Source organism: Podarcis melisellensis (assembly GCF_964234715.1).
Source record: "Podarcis melisellensis genome assembly, chromosome: 2".
Classification (NCBI taxonomy): domain Eukaryota; kingdom Metazoa; phylum Chordata; class Lepidosauria; order Squamata; family Lacertidae; genus Podarcis; species Podarcis melisellensis.
The window spans coordinates 69,608,304-69,626,053 of NC_138529.1; the positions used below are offsets into that span (position 1 = coordinate 69,608,304).

Below are 17,750 nucleotides of genomic sequence, written 5' to 3' on the forward strand. Positions count from 1 at the left end.
TTTTGTGTTTTCTAGAAGACATTTTATTATGATTGGAAAGGCAAATGAATTCAAAGCTCTCTGCACTGGTCATTTGCTAAATCTCTTCTGGAGAAGTCAACGTATGAGATACTGAAACTCTGTCTTTATGCTTGGGTTTCCTAAGCAGCAATATCTTGTGGGGATCCCAGTCAGCTGTTACATCTCATTCAGTGTGTTCTAAAATTCATTTTCCAGCAGCTCCTCTCAGTCACACTGAAGCCAAATCCTGCTGGAACTGGCAAGACGATAGTGTTTGATCAGTTTCAGTGTTCATCTCCCCCAGCATCCCGTTTCCATCATGGGACAACCAGATGCTCTAGAAAGTCCACATGCAAGGCACAATGGCATCAGCCCCATCCCCTTGTTTGTCCCCAGAATCTGGCATTTAGAGATAAGTTTCACCTGTTATAGGATTAAACCACAGAGCCTAGGGCTTGCCAATCAGAATGTCGGGGGTTCGAATCCCTGCGACGGGGTGAGCTCCCATTGCTCGGTCCCTGCTCCTGCCAACCTAGCAGTTCGAAAGCATGTCAGAGTGCAAGTAGATAAATAGGTACCGCCCTAGCGGGAAGGTAAACGGCATTTCCGTGTGCTGCTCTGGTTCGCCAGACGTGGCTTAGTCATGCTGGCCACATGACCTGGAAGCTGTACGCCGGCTCCTTCGGCCAGTAAAGCGAGATGAGCGCTGCAACCCCCGAGTCGGCCACGACTGGACCTAATGGTCAGGGGTCCCTTTACCTTTACCTTTCACCTGTTATCCTCACCCCCAAACAGGAGTGTTTTTGTTCAGGTTTCCTCCCTAATGGCCTCCTTAAGGATATTATTATCTGCTGCAACAAACTCAGGGTATTCTGTCCACTCCACCTACCGTGGTTTTCTGTATTTCTTTTCCAATTGACACTCAACATTCAGTACGTAGTGAGCATGCTGAAAATTCATTGGGCATATACTACTAATACCCACCTAGGAGGAATCTGGTTTGTTGTTTTTTTGCATTTAAAAGCAGCATTATAGGCAAAAGCACCTCCAACGTAGCATGAAATGAAGAAAAATAACTGTATGGAACTATTCAGGAGTCAGCAGGTGTCAAGGGTGCTCCTTAGCCAAAGGAATACACACAGAAGATAGTGCTTTATTGTCACAGCTGACACTTACAGTAGCATCTTGGCTCTGAATACCACACAAACATGTTTAGTATCTAGGCAGCTTTTCCCAGGTCTGTGCTCTATGGAGCAGTTGCAGCAACAGAGGGCCACTCACTCTCCACTAGCTTATGTGTTTTCCCCCAGTGGGCTACACACACACAGGCAGACGCTGTGCGTGTGTGAAAGCTGCCTCTGCACTTCCCACCTCAATTCTCTCCTGGATCTAGGAGACAGTGGTGCGGGGGGGGCGCACCCGGAAGCACCCAGCCCTTCCCTTGCCTAGCCTGTCTATTTCTCCTCTACCCTCCAGCTCTGAAGTTTCCCCTGCCTCCAACTCTTGCCTCCTGGCTGGAACAGTACCTCACAATTCACTGCCCATTCTCTAGAGTCAACTCGTCCCACTTCCCCCAGTGCACACTAGTCAGCATCCTGCCAGTCCCTGACATTGGGTGCTGTTTCTTCTGCAGATGTCTGTACTTGTTTGGAAGATGGATCCCGAGCTCTGTTTTTTGGCAAAGGCATTCATCTTTTTTCACAAGAGTATTAGTACCTTATCTCAGGAACAAGGCAAGTCAGTATGTTTAAGTTTTCTTCCTGTATAACCAGTTTGTTTACTTAAATTCATATTATTTAAAGTTTTACATGTGCATTTTTAAAACATGGAAATAGCAGGTAAATAATACTAATAAAGATTCCTCAGCCGCAACAATGACCTTTTCTTTTATCCTTTAAACACCTACTGATTTTTCCCCTTTTGCTGCCAAGCTTCTGTAGGCGATAAAGAAGACATTGTTCTGTAGCAGTTAGTTGATGGTCTCTTATTTTTAATGTGTTTTTATTGTATATAGACAGTCTAGTTGTAAACCACTTAAAATATTTTTATGATCTAAATATTTTTTATAAATAAATAACCGTACCCTACCCAACATCTATAACATATAGTTCAACCACATACAGAGACTTCCAAGAGGGAATAAGCAAGTTCACAAGAGACAAAAAACAGGGGGAATGGAAGGAGGAAGAACAGAAGGAAAGGGAGCAGGGAAGGTGAGTTTTAATATTCCCTTGCAGATCTAGATCAAACAGTTCCAGGAACAATGGAATAGATAGATCTCACTCACCTCTCACCAGTTAATCCTATTGCAAACCCGATTAACCATTACTGTCCATTATAAACACATTCCATTATTATTTCCACATATTATGGCCACATCGGTTTCTTGCAGCAGAAACAAGAAGAGTCTTTTGGCACCTTAAAGACTAATGAAAGTATTATGCCATAAGCTTTGGTGGACTTCATCAGATACATGAAGTGCTTTCCTGAATTGCAGGTACATCAGTATATATCTCCATGTGCGTATGTACCTGCAGAAACTCACAAATTAAACAGTGCATTTAAAAACCATGTTGGGAGGAATGGTTCTTTGAATTAGGCAGCACCAGGCACTCCCTGCAAGTATTCCACAAATAACTAGGTCGTAAAGGTTAAGGGACCCCTGCCCATTAGGTCCAGTCGTGGCTGATTCTGGGGTTGCGGTGCTCATCTCGCTTTATTGGCCGAGGGAGTTGGCGTACAGCTTCTGGATCATGTGGCCAGCATGACTAAGCTACTTCTGGCGAAGCAGAGCAGCACACAGAAACGCTGTTTACCTTCCCACTGGAGCGGTACCTATTTATCTACTTGCACTTTGACATGCTTTAGAACTGCTAGGTTGGCAGGAGCAGGGACCGAGCAACGGGAGCTCACCCCGTTGCAGGGATTCGAACCACCAACCTTCTGATCAGCAAGTCCTAGGCTCTGTGGTTTAACCCACAGCGCCACTCAGTATATATTCACAGGTCAATAGCGCTCACATTTTAGCAGAGCCGGTGTAAGAGAGCACTGCAATCGAATCTGTGAGATCTGGATGCTGTTCTTAGTCAAGAACTCATTGTATGTAGATAACACAGTCCCTCACACTCATTTCTACTTCTGTAAATCACAAAAAATCTAATTTGTAGGGTGCTTTTCATGAGAATTAAAGTGTCATATTTATTAATAGTTTGGGGTGATGGTACAAGTAGTTTTTATTAGCCTCCCCATCTTAAGGTTGTGAGGGGGTTTTGTAGGGAGTTGGAATGACCCAACCAAGCTAACTGTCCTCTTTCAAGCTGTGATAAAATTCACTCAGAAGCCAGAGTGAGATGGAAGCAAAAGGGCCATTTGGAAACCAATCCACTGTAGCTCTCCCTATGCTACTATAGCAGGAGGAGTGAGGTGCGACTTGGAGGGAGGGGTCTGCTTTGACAGTGTTGATGCTTCCCTCCAGGTCAAGAGCAGATAGAAAGTGGAAACTGCTGAGTTTAGCATGCGGGGGGATTTGAGGGGCTTTATCTCAGGAATAGATTTGAGCAGCTGCTGAGCAAAGCAAGTCAGATTAAACTAAGAGGCAGGTCCTGTGGGTGTATTGCTCCAGGCCCTTATTCACCTGTTCTCACTTCACATTGGCCAATACTGACCATCTGACCCCCACCGGGTGGCAAAGTCCTCCCATCTGCAAGGCAGAAAGTGGCTGGTGCTGGAAAGGGGCAGGAGCAGCTATCAATATTGAAACATCTCAAGGGTGCAAGACTAGGAAGGTTCTGTGTGGAATACTGCTGGGCTGGACAGAAAGGCCAAACCACAGCAGGACGTGCTGGAGGTCCCACAGGGGCTTGTCAGGATCCTCTCTTGCTGAACGAAAAGGACGATGGGTGCAGGCGCCAGTGCAGAGGAAAAACATTCCCGTGAGCTGGAGAAGAAACTGAAGGAAGATGCTGAGATGGATGCCAGGACAGTCAAGCTACTGCTTCTTGGTAAGTCCACCCCCACAGGCAGTCACTAAGGCTTTGCCCTTCTTGTGACTTCTCCCCCTCGCCGACCACCCTCCCAATACTCCCATTTCTTAGCACATCTGAAAGCTGGTCTGCAGATGGTGGTGGTGAATGCATCTGTACCTTTCCAACATCAGCTATTTGGATCCTCAAATTCTGAGGAACCTGCCCAATGGCAGTGCTACAGAGCCACCAAGGCATTATTACAACCGCTCCAACCCCCTTTTCCATCTCAGTGTGGGGCTTTGTCCAGTGGCATAGTGTTTGGTTCTTATGAGGCAAGGCAAGGCTGAGTCCAAACCAAACACAACACAGGGAAGGAGGTAGCAGTACACACACACCATCTCCTGCCCTTAGCTGTGATGCCCTCATCATTTTGTGTGTGTGTGTGCCTGCATTGCTTGTTTTCTGTGAAGCATTGCAGCTAAGCTGCCCATGGCCCAGATCATGTTATCTCTGCCATAAAGGTGAGCAGTGCTTAAAGCAATCTTAACCAAAGCCTTTGGGCCCAGGTAATCCTCCACAGCTCCCTTGCTGCAGCACCAGCATAGATCCATGTCTGGAGGGAAGTTCATTATAAGGAAAGAAAGAAAAGACATGCCGTGTGAATTGGATCACTCACAGGGCCACCATGACCTCGCAGCCCAAGTCAGCAAAGCTATTACGACTGCTGTCACCATACTTGGAATAGTTATCCTCCCCCCTTCTACCACACCATGCTCTTCCCCTCCCTTCCCCAAACTTGGCATGTATCCGTCAAAGTTTGGAAAACCTAAAAGAGGTAGATAGGTAGGCTTGTCAACTGACCCCAAACCCCAGCCTGGACTGTTCCTGGGCATTTAACTGCCCTTCAATCTGCAGTGATTGGCAATTGAAGTGCTTTTCACAGCAGTGGGGTACCTGCTGTAAGTATCTGTACATTGAGAAGCTGTTAAAGGCACAGCTACAATGGCTGGTTGGAAACTGGCATCCCTAGATGATTCAAGGCCTCTCCCTGCCTCTGGTTGTTTAATGTTGTATTCATCCCCAAAGTGTATTAAAAGCAAAACCGCTAACATGCTTCATGAAGCCATATCTTGCAGCTGCTAAGACAAACACAGGAGGTTTGGATTGTGTATTCTAAACATATCCAGGACAGGCTGTGTGTCATATATAGCTCTGTCCTCCAACATTGGACAATGGCCTGGGGGTGGGGAGCAACAACCCGAGGAACTACCCCTGCTGCCCCCATCCTTCACTCAGCCTCACCCACTTCGCTTCACCATAAACCTCCCAGCAGGTCATTTCTTGTGGATTTTGTGTCATAGATGGAATTAAGTTTTTGAGTCAAATACAGATTATAATCTCTTTTCCTTTCTATTTTTCCCTCACCAGGAGCTGGAGAATCAGGGAAAAGCACCATTGTCAAGCAAATGAAGTATGTGTGTGCACAGGCAGCTATTCCTTGCCCACTACAATAACTCTTAAATAGTGATAGTGAAACTGTACTAATAGGAATTCCTTAGCATACCCAATTGCATTCTCCTCTGGAAGAGACTGGTAATGCAGAAGTGCAGACCGCCTCCCTTCTTACAAGGCCACTTCACATACTATGTTTTTAGGTGCACACACATGATGATTTAAGTGAACACCTAAAAGCACAGTGTTTGTACACAACAAACATGTTTGCACATACAAGTACATCCTTCAAGGCGCGGATTACTGCTCCCTGTAAAGTGTGTACTCGTTGCCAGCAGCTGGAGGGGAATGCAGTCAAACATGCTGGGAAAGAACTGCTGGCTGGCTTTCTGCATTGTTTTTATCTCCATGGTAGGTAATTTCCTCTAAGAGTTGGGAGAGGAAGAAGGGAAAATTAGCTGGTCACCTTCCTACCTGCAGCTTTCCCTAGACCTAGAGACATTTCCTCCACACACACTGTTCCAAAGGTTTCTTTCTGGCAAAATATTCTGAAGCCATTTCTAAAATCTTTGTTCTTCATGGTGGATTTGCTTGACTCCCGTCTAACCAGACAGTACTGCTAAACTTTTCATGGCCCTGGAGAGACCTAAGCTGGTAGAGGCCTGTCTGACACATGCAGCAGAATGAAAAATTATTGTTGTTGTTGTTGTTATTAACAACCCACCCTTCACTCTAAAGTCTTAGGGCAGGTTACAGCATTAAAACACTGCAGTATAGAGTCATGTGCTGGAACAGTTCCAATGCCAAGCTAAGTGTCTGTCATCTCTGGCCTCTGACCCCATTAGCTGGCCTCTCAGCAGTTCCCTCCCTGCCCAACATCCTTTAGCACACTAGTCAAGACCTGCTGGATTGATTTTCTGCCCTTACCTTTCACAGAATTATCCACCAGGATGGTTACTCATTAGAGGAATGCTTGGAGTTCATCTCCATTATTTACAGCAATACTTTGCAGTCCATGTTGGCCATTGTGAGGGCCATGGGCACACTCAACATCCAGTATGGAGACTCAGCCAGGCAGGTGAGTCACTGAGGAGTGGACTTTCTCCCAATGGGAATAAAAAAAGGTAAAGGACCCCTGACAGTTAAGTCTGGTCATGAACGACTCTGGGGTTGCGGCACTCATCTCGCTTTACTGGCTGAGAGAGCCAACATTTGTCTGCAGACACTTTTTCTGGGTCATGTGGCCAGCATGACTAAGCCCCTTCTGGTAAACCAGGGCAGTGCACAGAAACTCCATTTACCTTCCTGCCGGAGTGGTACCTATTTATTTACTTGCACTTTGACATGCTTTCGAACTGCTAGGTTGGCAGGAGCTGGGACCGAGCAACGGGAGCTCACCTCATCGCGGGGATTAAAACCGCCAACCTTCCGATCGGCAAGCCCTAGGCTCAGTGGTTTAACCCACAGTGCCCAAAGGGAATAGTCATCTATTAATTATTCTATTTATTGTTATCATAATCAGAGGCTGATTTAAAGGGAAAGGCATTGGGGTGCTTTATTGCACTTAACTTTGCCTCCTTTCTCAACTGCAGGATGATTCCCGCAAGCTGCAGCACTTAGCAGACACCATTGAAGAAGGCTGCATGTCGAAGGAGATGTCCGACATTATCTGCCGGCTCTGGGAGGACACCGGCATCCAAGCCTGCTTTGAGAGGGCCTCAGAGTATCAGCTGAATGACTCAGCTGGCTAGTAGGAAGCTATTGCTTACACCCCTTGAGGCAAAGGCCCCTTGAGGCAAAGTTACCACAGGAGTGCAATTCTATTTATTTCATTTATGAATCGCTTCCTATGAAGCATCTCAAAATAATTTCACAATGCAATAAAAACATCAGTAAAACAACTGCATATACAAAAACAGTTAAAACAATACACACAGAGACAAAATTTAAAATCTAATGCATATAATGACTAAGGCTTTTTTAAAAATCCTCTTAGAAGGCTTGTTGAAAGAGGAAATCATCTTCAACAGCCACTGAAAAAGCAGCAGAGATGGCAACGACTGGGTGCACCTGGAGTCACACATCTCTTCCCACTGAACTAACATAGTTGCATGTTTGGGAACTTTCTTAAGACATTTATATTTGTGCATCTCTGACTGAGAATATGCCTGCTCCATAGGCAAGCCCAGCAAGCATAGAAATCCAGGGGAGAGAACGTCCTTATGCTCAGCCACTCTTGGGCAGCCTTCACCTGCTGCAACTGGCAAGGTGCTTCCCTAAGAAGCAGAAACTTGAAAGGTAATTCAAGAAGGAAGGTTGAGATCAGGAAACTTCAGCTTTGCCGAATTTGAGCAGTACAGCAGAGTACTTAGCAGCCACCTTCCTGCTGCTGATCCTTTAAGAACAATGTTATTTTTTTTCTGATATAGCCTGCCACTCACCTTGTCCAACGCACATGGCCCCAGGAAACATAGGAAGCTGCCTTATACTTAAGACCATGGATCCATTTGGCTCAGTATTGCCTAGACTTTGTAATGTCAACGCTGACTTGCAGAGCCTCTTCAGGGCTTCAGGCAAGAGTCTCTTCCAGGAGAGATGCCAGAGTATGAGCCTGCCAGCATGCAGAGCAGGTGTTCTGCCCCTGAGCCCTGGTCCTTCCCCTGGTCCTTCCCCATTGTGACTGCCCACTCTGAAGACCAGAGGTCTCTCAGGTCTAGTTCACATGGTAACCCTGGTACCTTTCTCTATTCACAGTTACCTGAGTGACCTGCCGCGACTAGTGGCCCCTGGATATGTCCCCACAGAGCAGGATGTTCTCCGCTCCAGGGTTAAGACCACGGGCATAATTGAAACCCAGTTTTCCTTCAAGGACCTCCACTTCAGGTATTGTATGACTGTGGCTGGCGGACAACCGACCAATAAGGAAGATTGCAAAAGAGGGTGGATCATGCATCTGTGGAAGCAGTTGCCATGGAGTAACTGGTGCAGCATTGTGATGAAAGGCATGAGTTTTGACTCCCCCTCCCAATCCACCACTGGAACTCCCAATTCAGCCATGAACAGGCCGATTGGTTTTAGGCAAGCCGCTCCCTCCTGGCCTCCCCACTTCCACCTGTAGTATGATAATATTGACCTGCTTTATAGCACTGTGCCAATGTACGGGAAGGGCTTTGGGCAATTAGGAAAAATCATTCCATAAGTACTCTGTTTCCTTTTATGGGAATAACTTGTACCTCAGTTATTCATGTAATGGATAATCCAGCACAATCCTGATAGGTATACACAATGGTGCAGTTAGGTGATTTTAGAATTGGGGCTCAATGGCCTTACCAGAGGGGGGGGGCGGAGGTTGGGTGTCTCTTTAGATGGTCCTGTGTATTACTTCACTCACTTCAAACTCTGGAAAGCCATCTCTGCTGTGCTTCTCCCCTCCCCCTTCTCACTCAGTCCCAGAGATAATAAATGCTCACCCATCCAATTTGACGGTCAGCTCTTCATTCACCTCGCTGTTAAGGACCACATTTTGGGGCCCCTATGGCTCACTGCAGACCTTTCCCCATCAATTTGCAGTAACACATTGGGGGACTGCTGGGGAAGGCTGTTCAGAAGGGGCCTGTCTTAACTTCCTGGCAGGATGTTTGACGTGGGCGGCCAGCGCTCAGAACGCAAGAAGTGGATCCACTGCTTTGAAGGAGTCACTTGCATCATCTTCATTGCTGCCCTCAGCGCCTATGACATGGTCCTGGTGGAGGACGACGATGTGGTAAGTAAGACTGTTTAGACTTTGGCTGCCAGGATTTGTAAACAGGCGTGGTGGATTAGTGGCAGAGGTAGTGTGTGGAATGGTTACAGTGTCAGACTGGGGAGATCAGCGTTCAAATCCTCACGAAGCCATGAAGCTCACTGGGCAAGTCACTCTGCTTAACCTACCTCAAAGGGTTGTTGTGAGAATAAAATGTGTTAAGGGGACGGTGCCCTACAGCTGCCATGAGCTCATAGAAGGAAACATGGTGTATAAATAAGACATACCACATTTCCCTGTGTTTAAGATGATGTTTTTTTATTATAATTAAATGTTAAGAATTGGGGGTTGTCTTATACACGGATAGTGCAGAGGGGGCAATTAGGGGCGGCTGCGAACAGGAGATTGTCAGCGGTGATTGGTGGCTGTGGCAAGGCCTGTTGGCGATTGGCTGCTGCCCCGGCAATTGGGCGGGCGATTGGCGGCTGCTGGCGGCCAGTGGCCAGATGATCAGTGGCTTCGGTGAGGTGTGTAATTGGCAGTGGTGGTCCAGCGTGTGAGCGACCCCCCCCCAAATAGCTCAACAACTCTGGGCAATCCCCCCCCCCAAAAAGCTGAACAACTCTTGGCAATTTCCCTCCATTTGGGGGTCCCAAAAAATAGAAAAATATGGTAAGTAGTGCCAAGACTGAACTGGCTGTGGCATATCATGGTGAAATGACCTAAAGGGGATTAGGATAGTGTTACGGAATGCACCTTCTGTGCATTTAGGACACAGTTTTTGCCTACTGAAAGGCAGAGGAGCAACATTTCTGATAAAATCTGGTTTAGGACTATGGTTGAAATTGAAGGTCTTTCTAATCCTGCCTTCCCTTCCAGAATCGCATGCATGAGAGCCTGCACCTCTTCAACAGTATCTGCAACCACCGCTACTTTGCCACCACCTCCATTGTTCTTTTCCTCAACAAGAAAGACGTTTTCCTGGAAAAGATCAAGAAGGCACACCTCAGCATCTGCTTTCCAGATTATGATGGTGAGTTCCCTACGTGCAACATCCACATTGGTGTGGCTGAAACATCTTCTAGCGGGGGGGGGGGGAGCACTGACAGCCCCCCAGATTCTGTTGGATTCCAACTCCCATCAACCCTAGCTAGCATGGCCAGTGTTGGAGGGTTATGGGTGTTGCAGTCTAGCTCTTGGATAGCTCAGTTGGTTAGAGAGTGGTGCTGATAACACCAAGGTTGTTGGTTCGATCCCCATATGGGACAGCTGCATATTCCTGCATTGCAGGGGGTTGGACTAGATGATCCTCAGGGTCCCTTTCAACTCTACGATTCTATGAGCATCTGGAGGGCCACAGGTGTCCCATCCCTTGTCTCCTAGTGAGCAGAAATGCCGGAAGAGTGTTTTCTCTTTTTTAATTCTGAAAAAGGCTTCAGAAGATGAACACCAGCACGGTTGACTACTTTCAGACTGGTCTGGTATTTTTTATCAAATAAGCAAGAAATGGAAAATTGCATACATTTAGATGAAGTAAGGAGGAAATAAATGACCAAGGGCTGTACCATCATCCCACCCGTCTTTCCAGGAAAGATGGTGGTACTAGATGAGGACTATAATATCACAATGAAGCAAGTTTTAATTTCTTTATCTCCACAAAGGCTCCCTCTTGTCAACCTATAGGGTCAAATAATGCATTCGGTACAACTGATTCCATACAAAGATGGCCCAAGGAACACATTATTTTTGCAGCTGGCCTAACCATGTTAGAATTCACGAGTTCAGCCATGTTGACTTTCTGAATGACACCCACTTCTATTATTTCATGGAGCCGTTAACAACACTCCTCTATTTTCTTGGGTGGATGCTGCGTTAATCATGTGACTGGGGGTGGGGAGGGCCGCACACGGGAATGGGAAGAGTTGGCCCTTTGTGCCCCCGGGTGGAGAGCTTGGCGCTGTGTGTGCTTGGTGCTGTCTTGAACTTTTATTACAGGGAGAAAATAGATGGAGTATTTCATTCGCTCCCTTGGGCAAAAGGAACAAGTTACTTTCTGTAATCTATGGATATTATCTTGCAGGGAGAGAAGGTGGGTGTTCCTTTTGTGGAAAAACCCAAAAACAAACATGTTTTTGGGAAAGATGCCACTAGGGGGCCTCGGTGCTCTGTGAAACATGACACTCCTCTGCCACGTAAACCAGAACCTGGCATCTCTAGTAATCTTCCAAGGGCTGTGTGACAGACAGAACTTTTTTAAAAAAAGTTTTCACACTTCTGTCTTGCCTATTATTCCTCATTTTAGTCTTTAAAATTGCTTTCCTCCAGCTCCTACCAAATGCAGGCACTTCAAATGTGGTGTGCTTGGTGTGGTCATGGTTAAAAAGGTGAATACATGCAAAACTTTTTTTTTTTTAAAAAAAGGAGTCATTGGATGTTGCGAATGGAGAGGGAGGGTGGCTTAACCAATCCCCCTTTGGCCATTTTCTTGCTCAAAATTGCCCCCAAACTGCCTTTTCACCCACAGTGGAAAAGTCTAGTGTCGGGGCTGATGCCCAAACGAGGAGCAATTAGGGCATTTCTGTACTTTGGGTTCTGGCCCAAATCCTGTCTAAAGCAGAGGACACTGGCCTAGCAGGGAAGCATGTGTCTAGGCTAACCCTGCCCCACTTACCTCCCCGACAGATGCTTTTCTCCTCAGCTACTGCAGTGAGTAGCAGCAGTGAGTTCAGCTGGAAGAGAAGTACTGGGTGGTTAGAGGGAAGGTTTTGCTCCCTTCATCTGCACACGATTTCTGCTTTCAATACTGGTCCCTCGGCTCCCTACTTGGTACCGTATTTTTCGCCCCCATAGGACGCACCAAGTTTTTTGGGGGGGAAATAGGGGGGGGGGGAATTATTCCCGGCTTGCGGGGCCGGCAGCGGGGAAAAGGTCCGGGGACAGCGGAAAGACGCACTGCACCTCCCCGCTGCCCCCGGAGCTTGCGGGGCTGGTGGCGGGGAGAAGCACGCGTCTCCCCGCCGTCAGCCTCCAAACCACATCGGGAGACAGCGGGATGGCGGCGTTCCGCCTCCCCGCTGTCCCCCGACCTTGTGGGGCTGGCGCTGGGGCTCTCCTGAAGCCTGGAGAGCAAGAGGGGTCGGTGCACACCGACCCCTCTCGCTCTCCAGGCTTCAGCGAAAGCCTGCATTCGCCCCATAGAACGCACACACATTTCCCCTTCATTTTTGGAGGGGGAAAAGTGCGTCCTATAGGGCGAAAAATACGGTATATGTGATTGGAACAGACAAACAGACCTGATGTCACATCCAGTTTTACCCTTCGTTTGAAATTTGTATTATTTTAGGCCCAACTATGACACAATAGTCATTCCAATAAGAAAAATATCTGGAAAACCCTGGGGTTATCAAAATCTCAAACTTTTTAATAAAAAAGCACGATTATTTGAATCCAATAAAGTTCTAATATACCATTTGAAAGCTTAGAGAACCCTGGAAAGCTGCACAAACGTAGCAGTCCCCACACCCTTTTCACCAAATGAGCAAGTTTTTAGGAAGAAGCTCTCTTACAAATGTCAGATGAGGTTTATATGAATGACGAGGGCCCCTAATATATGCAGAACCAGAAGTTACCTGGGGAATTACAGAACATCGAAAGGGATGTTCTCTGAGCAACAGAAATGTGAGGTACAGAGCACTTCCCACAGAGGAACGTTTGCTATAATTATTGCTATCATGTCTAACAAAGTGATTAAGCTTCAGCAGCTGCCGTGCTCTGCATGGCAGAGATTGGGATGAATTCTTCACAGCCTGAAGTCCAGCAGGTGTCAGGTTTAGCGTCGTGGACAGGGGGCACATCATAGTTGTGTCCAATCTCAACCTGCCCCAGGAGGCATATATCACGATAAATAATTAGAGCCCTGCCGCATTTGTGGATGGAGGATGATTCCGAGGCAGGAGGTATCATGTGGAAATGTGTAGAGGCAGATTTAAAAAAAACCAATTCCTAAGTGAAGCTGCTCTCTGATACCATCCCAGCATCCGTGTCTATACAGGGTCCAATACCTACGAGGATGCTGGTGCCTACATCAAGGTGCAGTTCCTGGAGCTGAACATAAGGAAAGATGTGAAGGAAATCTACTCACACATGACCTGTGCCACAGACACCCAGAATGTCAAGTTTGTCTTTGATGCTGTCACTGACATAATCATCAAAGAAAATCTGAAGGATTGTGGCCTTTTCTGACTGCAGGTGGGTTTTTCTCCCAGGTTGGTCAACTCTATGCAGTGGGTAAACAAGACCCCACTTTCCTAGTGCAAATGGTCAGGCAGATCCTGTTGTATTATTTGATTGTGCAATGAGAAGTAAAGCAGCCTTCTGTAGCAGAGCAAGGCAGACTCTTGGCATCACCACTGAACCATTTGCAAGGGGGGGGGTGGAGTGGGAGGCCTGCATCTCAAAATTGGAGGATAAATACTTTGCACATAGAAGGTCAAAGATCACAGTTCAGTGTCTGACATCTCCAGTTTGGTAGTAAGTGATGTGAAACCACCCTGGTCTGAGGCCCCGAAGAACTGCTCCCAGGAAGAGCAAATGAGTTTTAGACAAGCAACTTGGCCCAGTAAGCAATGAATTCCCATGGTCCCTTAACAACAGAGGGCAAGTGACCAAGCCCTGCTTGTGGGAATCTGTGAGGAGTTGGGTTTGCCAATATGCAGAGCAGGATGTTGGACTAGATAGCTTTGCTGGCTCAGAGCAAGGGTAGGGTAGGCCAAAGAGTTGCTAGGACAGGGTAGGCCAAAGTGGCTTTCAAGGAAAACTAGTTGCTAAGTGGGATCTTTGTTCCTCACTTTGTACCCCTTTTCTCTCTCTAGGTATTCCTGGCCCTTCTGGTGAAATGCAGCATTGCAAATTCAGCAGTGTGAAAGGGAAGCTTTCCCCTCACCTGAGCTTATGCACTCATTCGCATTCGTTCTTGCATGCTGGCTGGCTATAGTGATCCACATATGGGGAAAGGCGTTTCTCCCTCATCTGAGCTAAGCCAGACAAAAGATTCTCCATCCCATCATGGGCGTTTAATTGACCCTCTGGAGTTGGAACTCTGAGATTACTAGGCAGCTTCCAAACTACACCCCAGGAGTGCTGACCGCTACCTCTTCCTTGACACCCAGGAAAAGCAGGCAAGAGCTTCATTTTGGTAACTCACTTTCTTCCTAAGCCACCTCTGTGGTGTGGGAGTTGTTAAGCATGTGTGGAGTTTCCTCAGATACTGGGCTTGTTTGCGGAGTCCTGACAGTTTAGGGAACCTTTTTCTTTCTGTCCCCTTTAATTTCTGCTCTTGTAAATAGTGGGCACTTGCTAGGCTTCTTATAGGTGTACTAGGGCACTAACACACCTGTGCACACAGGGTGCTGCAGTAGCATGAGTAGATGGAGAGAGATTCGAGCCTTTACACAAGGTTGCAAAAGCTTGAAAACCAAACTCCTGGTCAAGGCACAAGTCAAAATCCTAGAGCTATCCTTAATACAAGATTTCAGTTTTAATTTTTGCTTAGATGGCATTTTCTCAGCATGGTTCTCTAGTGAAGCCTTTTCTTTGTTTCACTGGGGGGCTCTGTAATTATCTGTAGCAGCACCAACAGTATGTGCCCAAACACACTGACCTCACAATATCACAAATAGCTGGTTTTATCAATAAAGTAGTAAGTACATTTTTTTCTTTATACTTTATATCTTTCATTTCTAGGACTTAGAATCATTTATCTATTACTCTTTCTTTAGCTTGGTGTGATCTGTATTTAGTTACTAGTTCTTAGACCCAAAAGTCCACATGTTTGTGTTAACTACCAACCATTACTCATGAATTAGGATGGTTTCATCCTGGAAGAAGAGATCAAGATCCTCTTTAGCCATCAGCAAAGATATACACAAAATCATGAGGTTGTCTTGAAAATCCAGGGCTATTTTATGTGATCCTAATTCACCTGCTGGGTCATTCAGAAATTACTATCCCAATTCTTTTGGTTGGGGAGGGGGAGACAAAAGTGTATTTTAAAATAGAGTTGTGCTATAAAACAACGTATTTCACACCCATGTATATATGGCTGTGGTTAGTTAAAGCACGCTGAATGGGAAAGTACATTAAAAATGGCAATTATGGTACATTAACTGGAGGCTACAGGAACTGTGCAAAAGGAGGCAGAACCAGCCATGGATTCTGCACAGATCCCAGCCAGTCAATGTTCATAAATAATGTAATGGCATGTGCATGTTCAGTTAACAGGGAATTCCACACATTTTCTGATCAGTGTGTTCACTTGGACACTGAACATTTACAGGTCAACATAGATTTAAATAACACATTGAACAAAACCTGAGAGAGTAGGCATATTGACTGCACAATGGACACAATTCCTTTTTCATCTTTCTATTATGTGCACATTTTCCACATCTGAATATGCACAACAGCTGCTTTCCCTGCACATTTGGTCTATGTGCACACTCCCTGCCCCAACCCCAGCACCACAAGAAAAACAAAGATAGTTCCTCATGGTATTTCCAAGCAGAGGTCTCTAATGGGAACCTTGAGAGATGGCTTTCACAGAGCTGCTCAAGTTAGGAAAGGTTCTTCTTTGCTGTCTATGATATGTCTCTGGCTTCCTCCCAGCCAAGCAAGGAAGCCAGTGGTGTAGTCCACACCATGCAGCAAATGGTTACATACATCCCCCACCAGAAAGCCCCTAATCAACTGTGGGGGTGGGGAATGGCAGGTGATCGCTGCATTGGACACTGCTAGAAAGGCTAGGAGCCCATGTGTTATCTTAAGACTTTACTCATTCACGCTTGTTCTGGGAAGTGCGATTTCCAAGGTTTGTGTCTGATCATAAACTTAAACAAAGGCATGTGCCTGAGTTTTATCTAAACTAAACCACTTGCAAACCTTGAAGTGCAGATGATGCCAGACTGATGGAACGCCTATTAGAGCCATGTGCGAAGCCAGCTCTTCGGTGCTGTGTTGTGTTTTCGTGGCCCCGGTTTAAAGCAAAATGGTCTGGCGAAATCCATTTGGCAATGCAAAAGTCCTCGCTGGTGTGTGCAAGAGAAGCAATGCAGAGTAAACAGGGCTTTCTTTCTACTTTTTATTATTTCAAACCGTGTGAACAATTTGGTAAAACATTGTGATAAAAGCTAGGCTGCGTCTTGACGGTTACTAATGGCCCCGGTGCCCATCGACTGCCTGGCAGGCAGGACCGCTTAACATACAGCAGTGTTTCCTCAACTGATACTACAGTTAGAGCTAAGAAAATACATTAAAATAGACCTGACATTACAGCAACCTCAGGCCCTGGGGTGGGGCACAAAGGAATGGAAAGAAGTCCTTAGTGGAATCTTAGCCCTTAGGAACCTAATTCTGTGGCCAGGAAGAAAAGGTGTTTTAAACCCATGGGCGCTGCCCCCTCATAAAAATCTTGGCCTGGACCACAGCAGAAAGGGAGAAAAGGGCTGGGGGGGGAGAGAAAGGGGGAGTCCATTTTATGCTAATCTAAAACACAATGCACATTGAAGCAAACTAAGAAACAGATGTAAACATACAGACACCCTCAAGGCACAAAATTTACTAGAGAAGATGAGCTCATGTTGGGCAACTCAACTGTTTACTACATGACATTTTAAATAAAGGTTTCTTTTTTTTTAAAAAAAAGGTTTTCTTAAAAAAAATAATAGGTCAACTTTTCCTGCACAAGTTGGCTTCTGGAGGAATGTTTTTTTTCGTTTTCTTGCCAGTCTGTGCAAATCATGGAGGTAGGAGCTGAGAAGCTTGCTCCATGGCAAGAGCTCCACCTGTTGGAAGGTGAAAAACAAATGGACAGTGGTTTGCTTTGGCAGAGCCAGACAGAGGTTTGCTTGGACCGTTTGCCTTTAAAAAAAAAAAAGGAAAGGAAAAATCGTTAAAAACATGTCCAAAGCCCCTTGACCGGTTACCTTCTGCACTTCAGCTTTAAAAAATAAAAATAAAAATGGACATACATGGAAATGTTACAGCTATGGCAGGCCACCAATCATTGGTGCTTCAGTAAGGCTTTGTGGGCACAGGGATAGGATACAAGCAGCCTGCAAGAGGCACCTGGGACAGCACAGAGCAGGGGAAGCAATGGAAACTGTCCCTCGGACAGGCAGAAACTCCAAAGTCTCATCATTAGGGAAATGAAAAGGAATGGAACAAAAATGTAAGAAGCAGAAGTCATTAAATGGTGCAGTCCTCCCTTCATCAAAACCAGCCTCTTCCTCATATGGAGCAGTTCAAGTAATCCTGCAAAAGAAGAGAGCACAGAATAGTGAATCAGCTCAAGCTGGCAGAAGAGTGCATTGGCAGGACCCCTGGAGCTGCTTTTGGAGTCTGCTGCCTCTGATTTTCTGCACATCTGTCAGAACGGAAGTCAATTATCTGAAGGAGGTGGACAGATATACACAAACATTGCTCACTTCAGTGGCCATGATGGACCCAAGCAACAGTCAGCTTGCGCCATATGTGCAACCATTGATTCTGTGAGCTAAATGTCTGTGAGCTAAATGTTTGTAATATACCCAGAAAAA

At 46.1% G+C, this 17,750-nt stretch overlaps 2 protein-coding genes and 2 long non-coding RNA genes across 9 annotated transcripts in view; 1 reads left to right on the forward strand and 3 right to left on the reverse strand.

Annotated features, from left to right (window-relative positions):
- LOC309363898 lies at nucleotides 1-8,139 on the reverse strand. Its single transcript, XR_014165629.1, has 2 exons — nucleotides 7,859-8,139; nucleotides 1-256 (listed from the first exon to the last, which is right to left on the reverse strand). It is a non-coding gene; the product is annotated as an uncharacterized lncRNA (long non-coding RNA).
- LOC309363902 lies at nucleotides 267-3,108 on the reverse strand. Its single transcript, XR_014165634.1, has 3 exons — nucleotides 2,977-3,108; nucleotides 773-2,637; nucleotides 267-423 (listed from the first exon to the last, which is right to left on the reverse strand). It is a non-coding gene; the product is annotated as an uncharacterized lncRNA (long non-coding RNA).
- The window catches only part of GNAT1 (G protein subunit alpha transducin 1), a 27,514-nt gene continuing 13,626 nt past the window's right edge, over nucleotides 3,863-17,750 (forward strand). For 2 of the 6 annotated variants that reach the window (XM_081900368.1, XM_081900369.1), the window contains exons 1-8: nucleotides 3,863-4,001; nucleotides 5,394-5,436; nucleotides 6,354-6,495; nucleotides 7,010-7,167; nucleotides 8,172-8,300; nucleotides 9,051-9,180; nucleotides 10,039-10,192; nucleotides 13,211-14,353. In XM_081900368.1, the coding sequence (XP_081756494.1) occupies nucleotides 3,896-4,001; nucleotides 5,394-5,436; nucleotides 6,354-6,495; nucleotides 7,010-7,167; nucleotides 8,172-8,300; nucleotides 9,051-9,180; nucleotides 10,039-10,192; nucleotides 13,211-13,401 (1,053 nt within the window). In that variant the 5' untranslated portion in view covers nucleotides 3,863-3,895 and the 3' untranslated portion in view covers nucleotides 13,402-14,353. Of the gene's footprint in view, nucleotides 4,002-5,393; nucleotides 5,437-6,353; nucleotides 6,496-7,009; nucleotides 7,168-8,171; nucleotides 8,301-9,050; nucleotides 9,181-10,038; nucleotides 10,555-13,193; nucleotides 14,964-15,463; nucleotides 16,847-17,750 lie in introns of those variants that run through there. The other 4 variants (XM_081900367.1, XM_081900366.1, XM_081900370.1 and 1 more) reach the window with 4 other exon arrangements.
- The window catches only part of GNAI2 (G protein subunit alpha i2), a 132,545-nt gene continuing 131,075 nt past the window's right edge, over nucleotides 16,281-17,750 (reverse strand). Inside the window, exon 9 of the mRNA XM_081900362.1 lies at nucleotides 16,281-17,466. The gene's annotated coding sequence lies outside the window, so the exon portion shown is untranslated. The remainder of the gene's footprint in view (nucleotides 17,467-17,750) is intronic.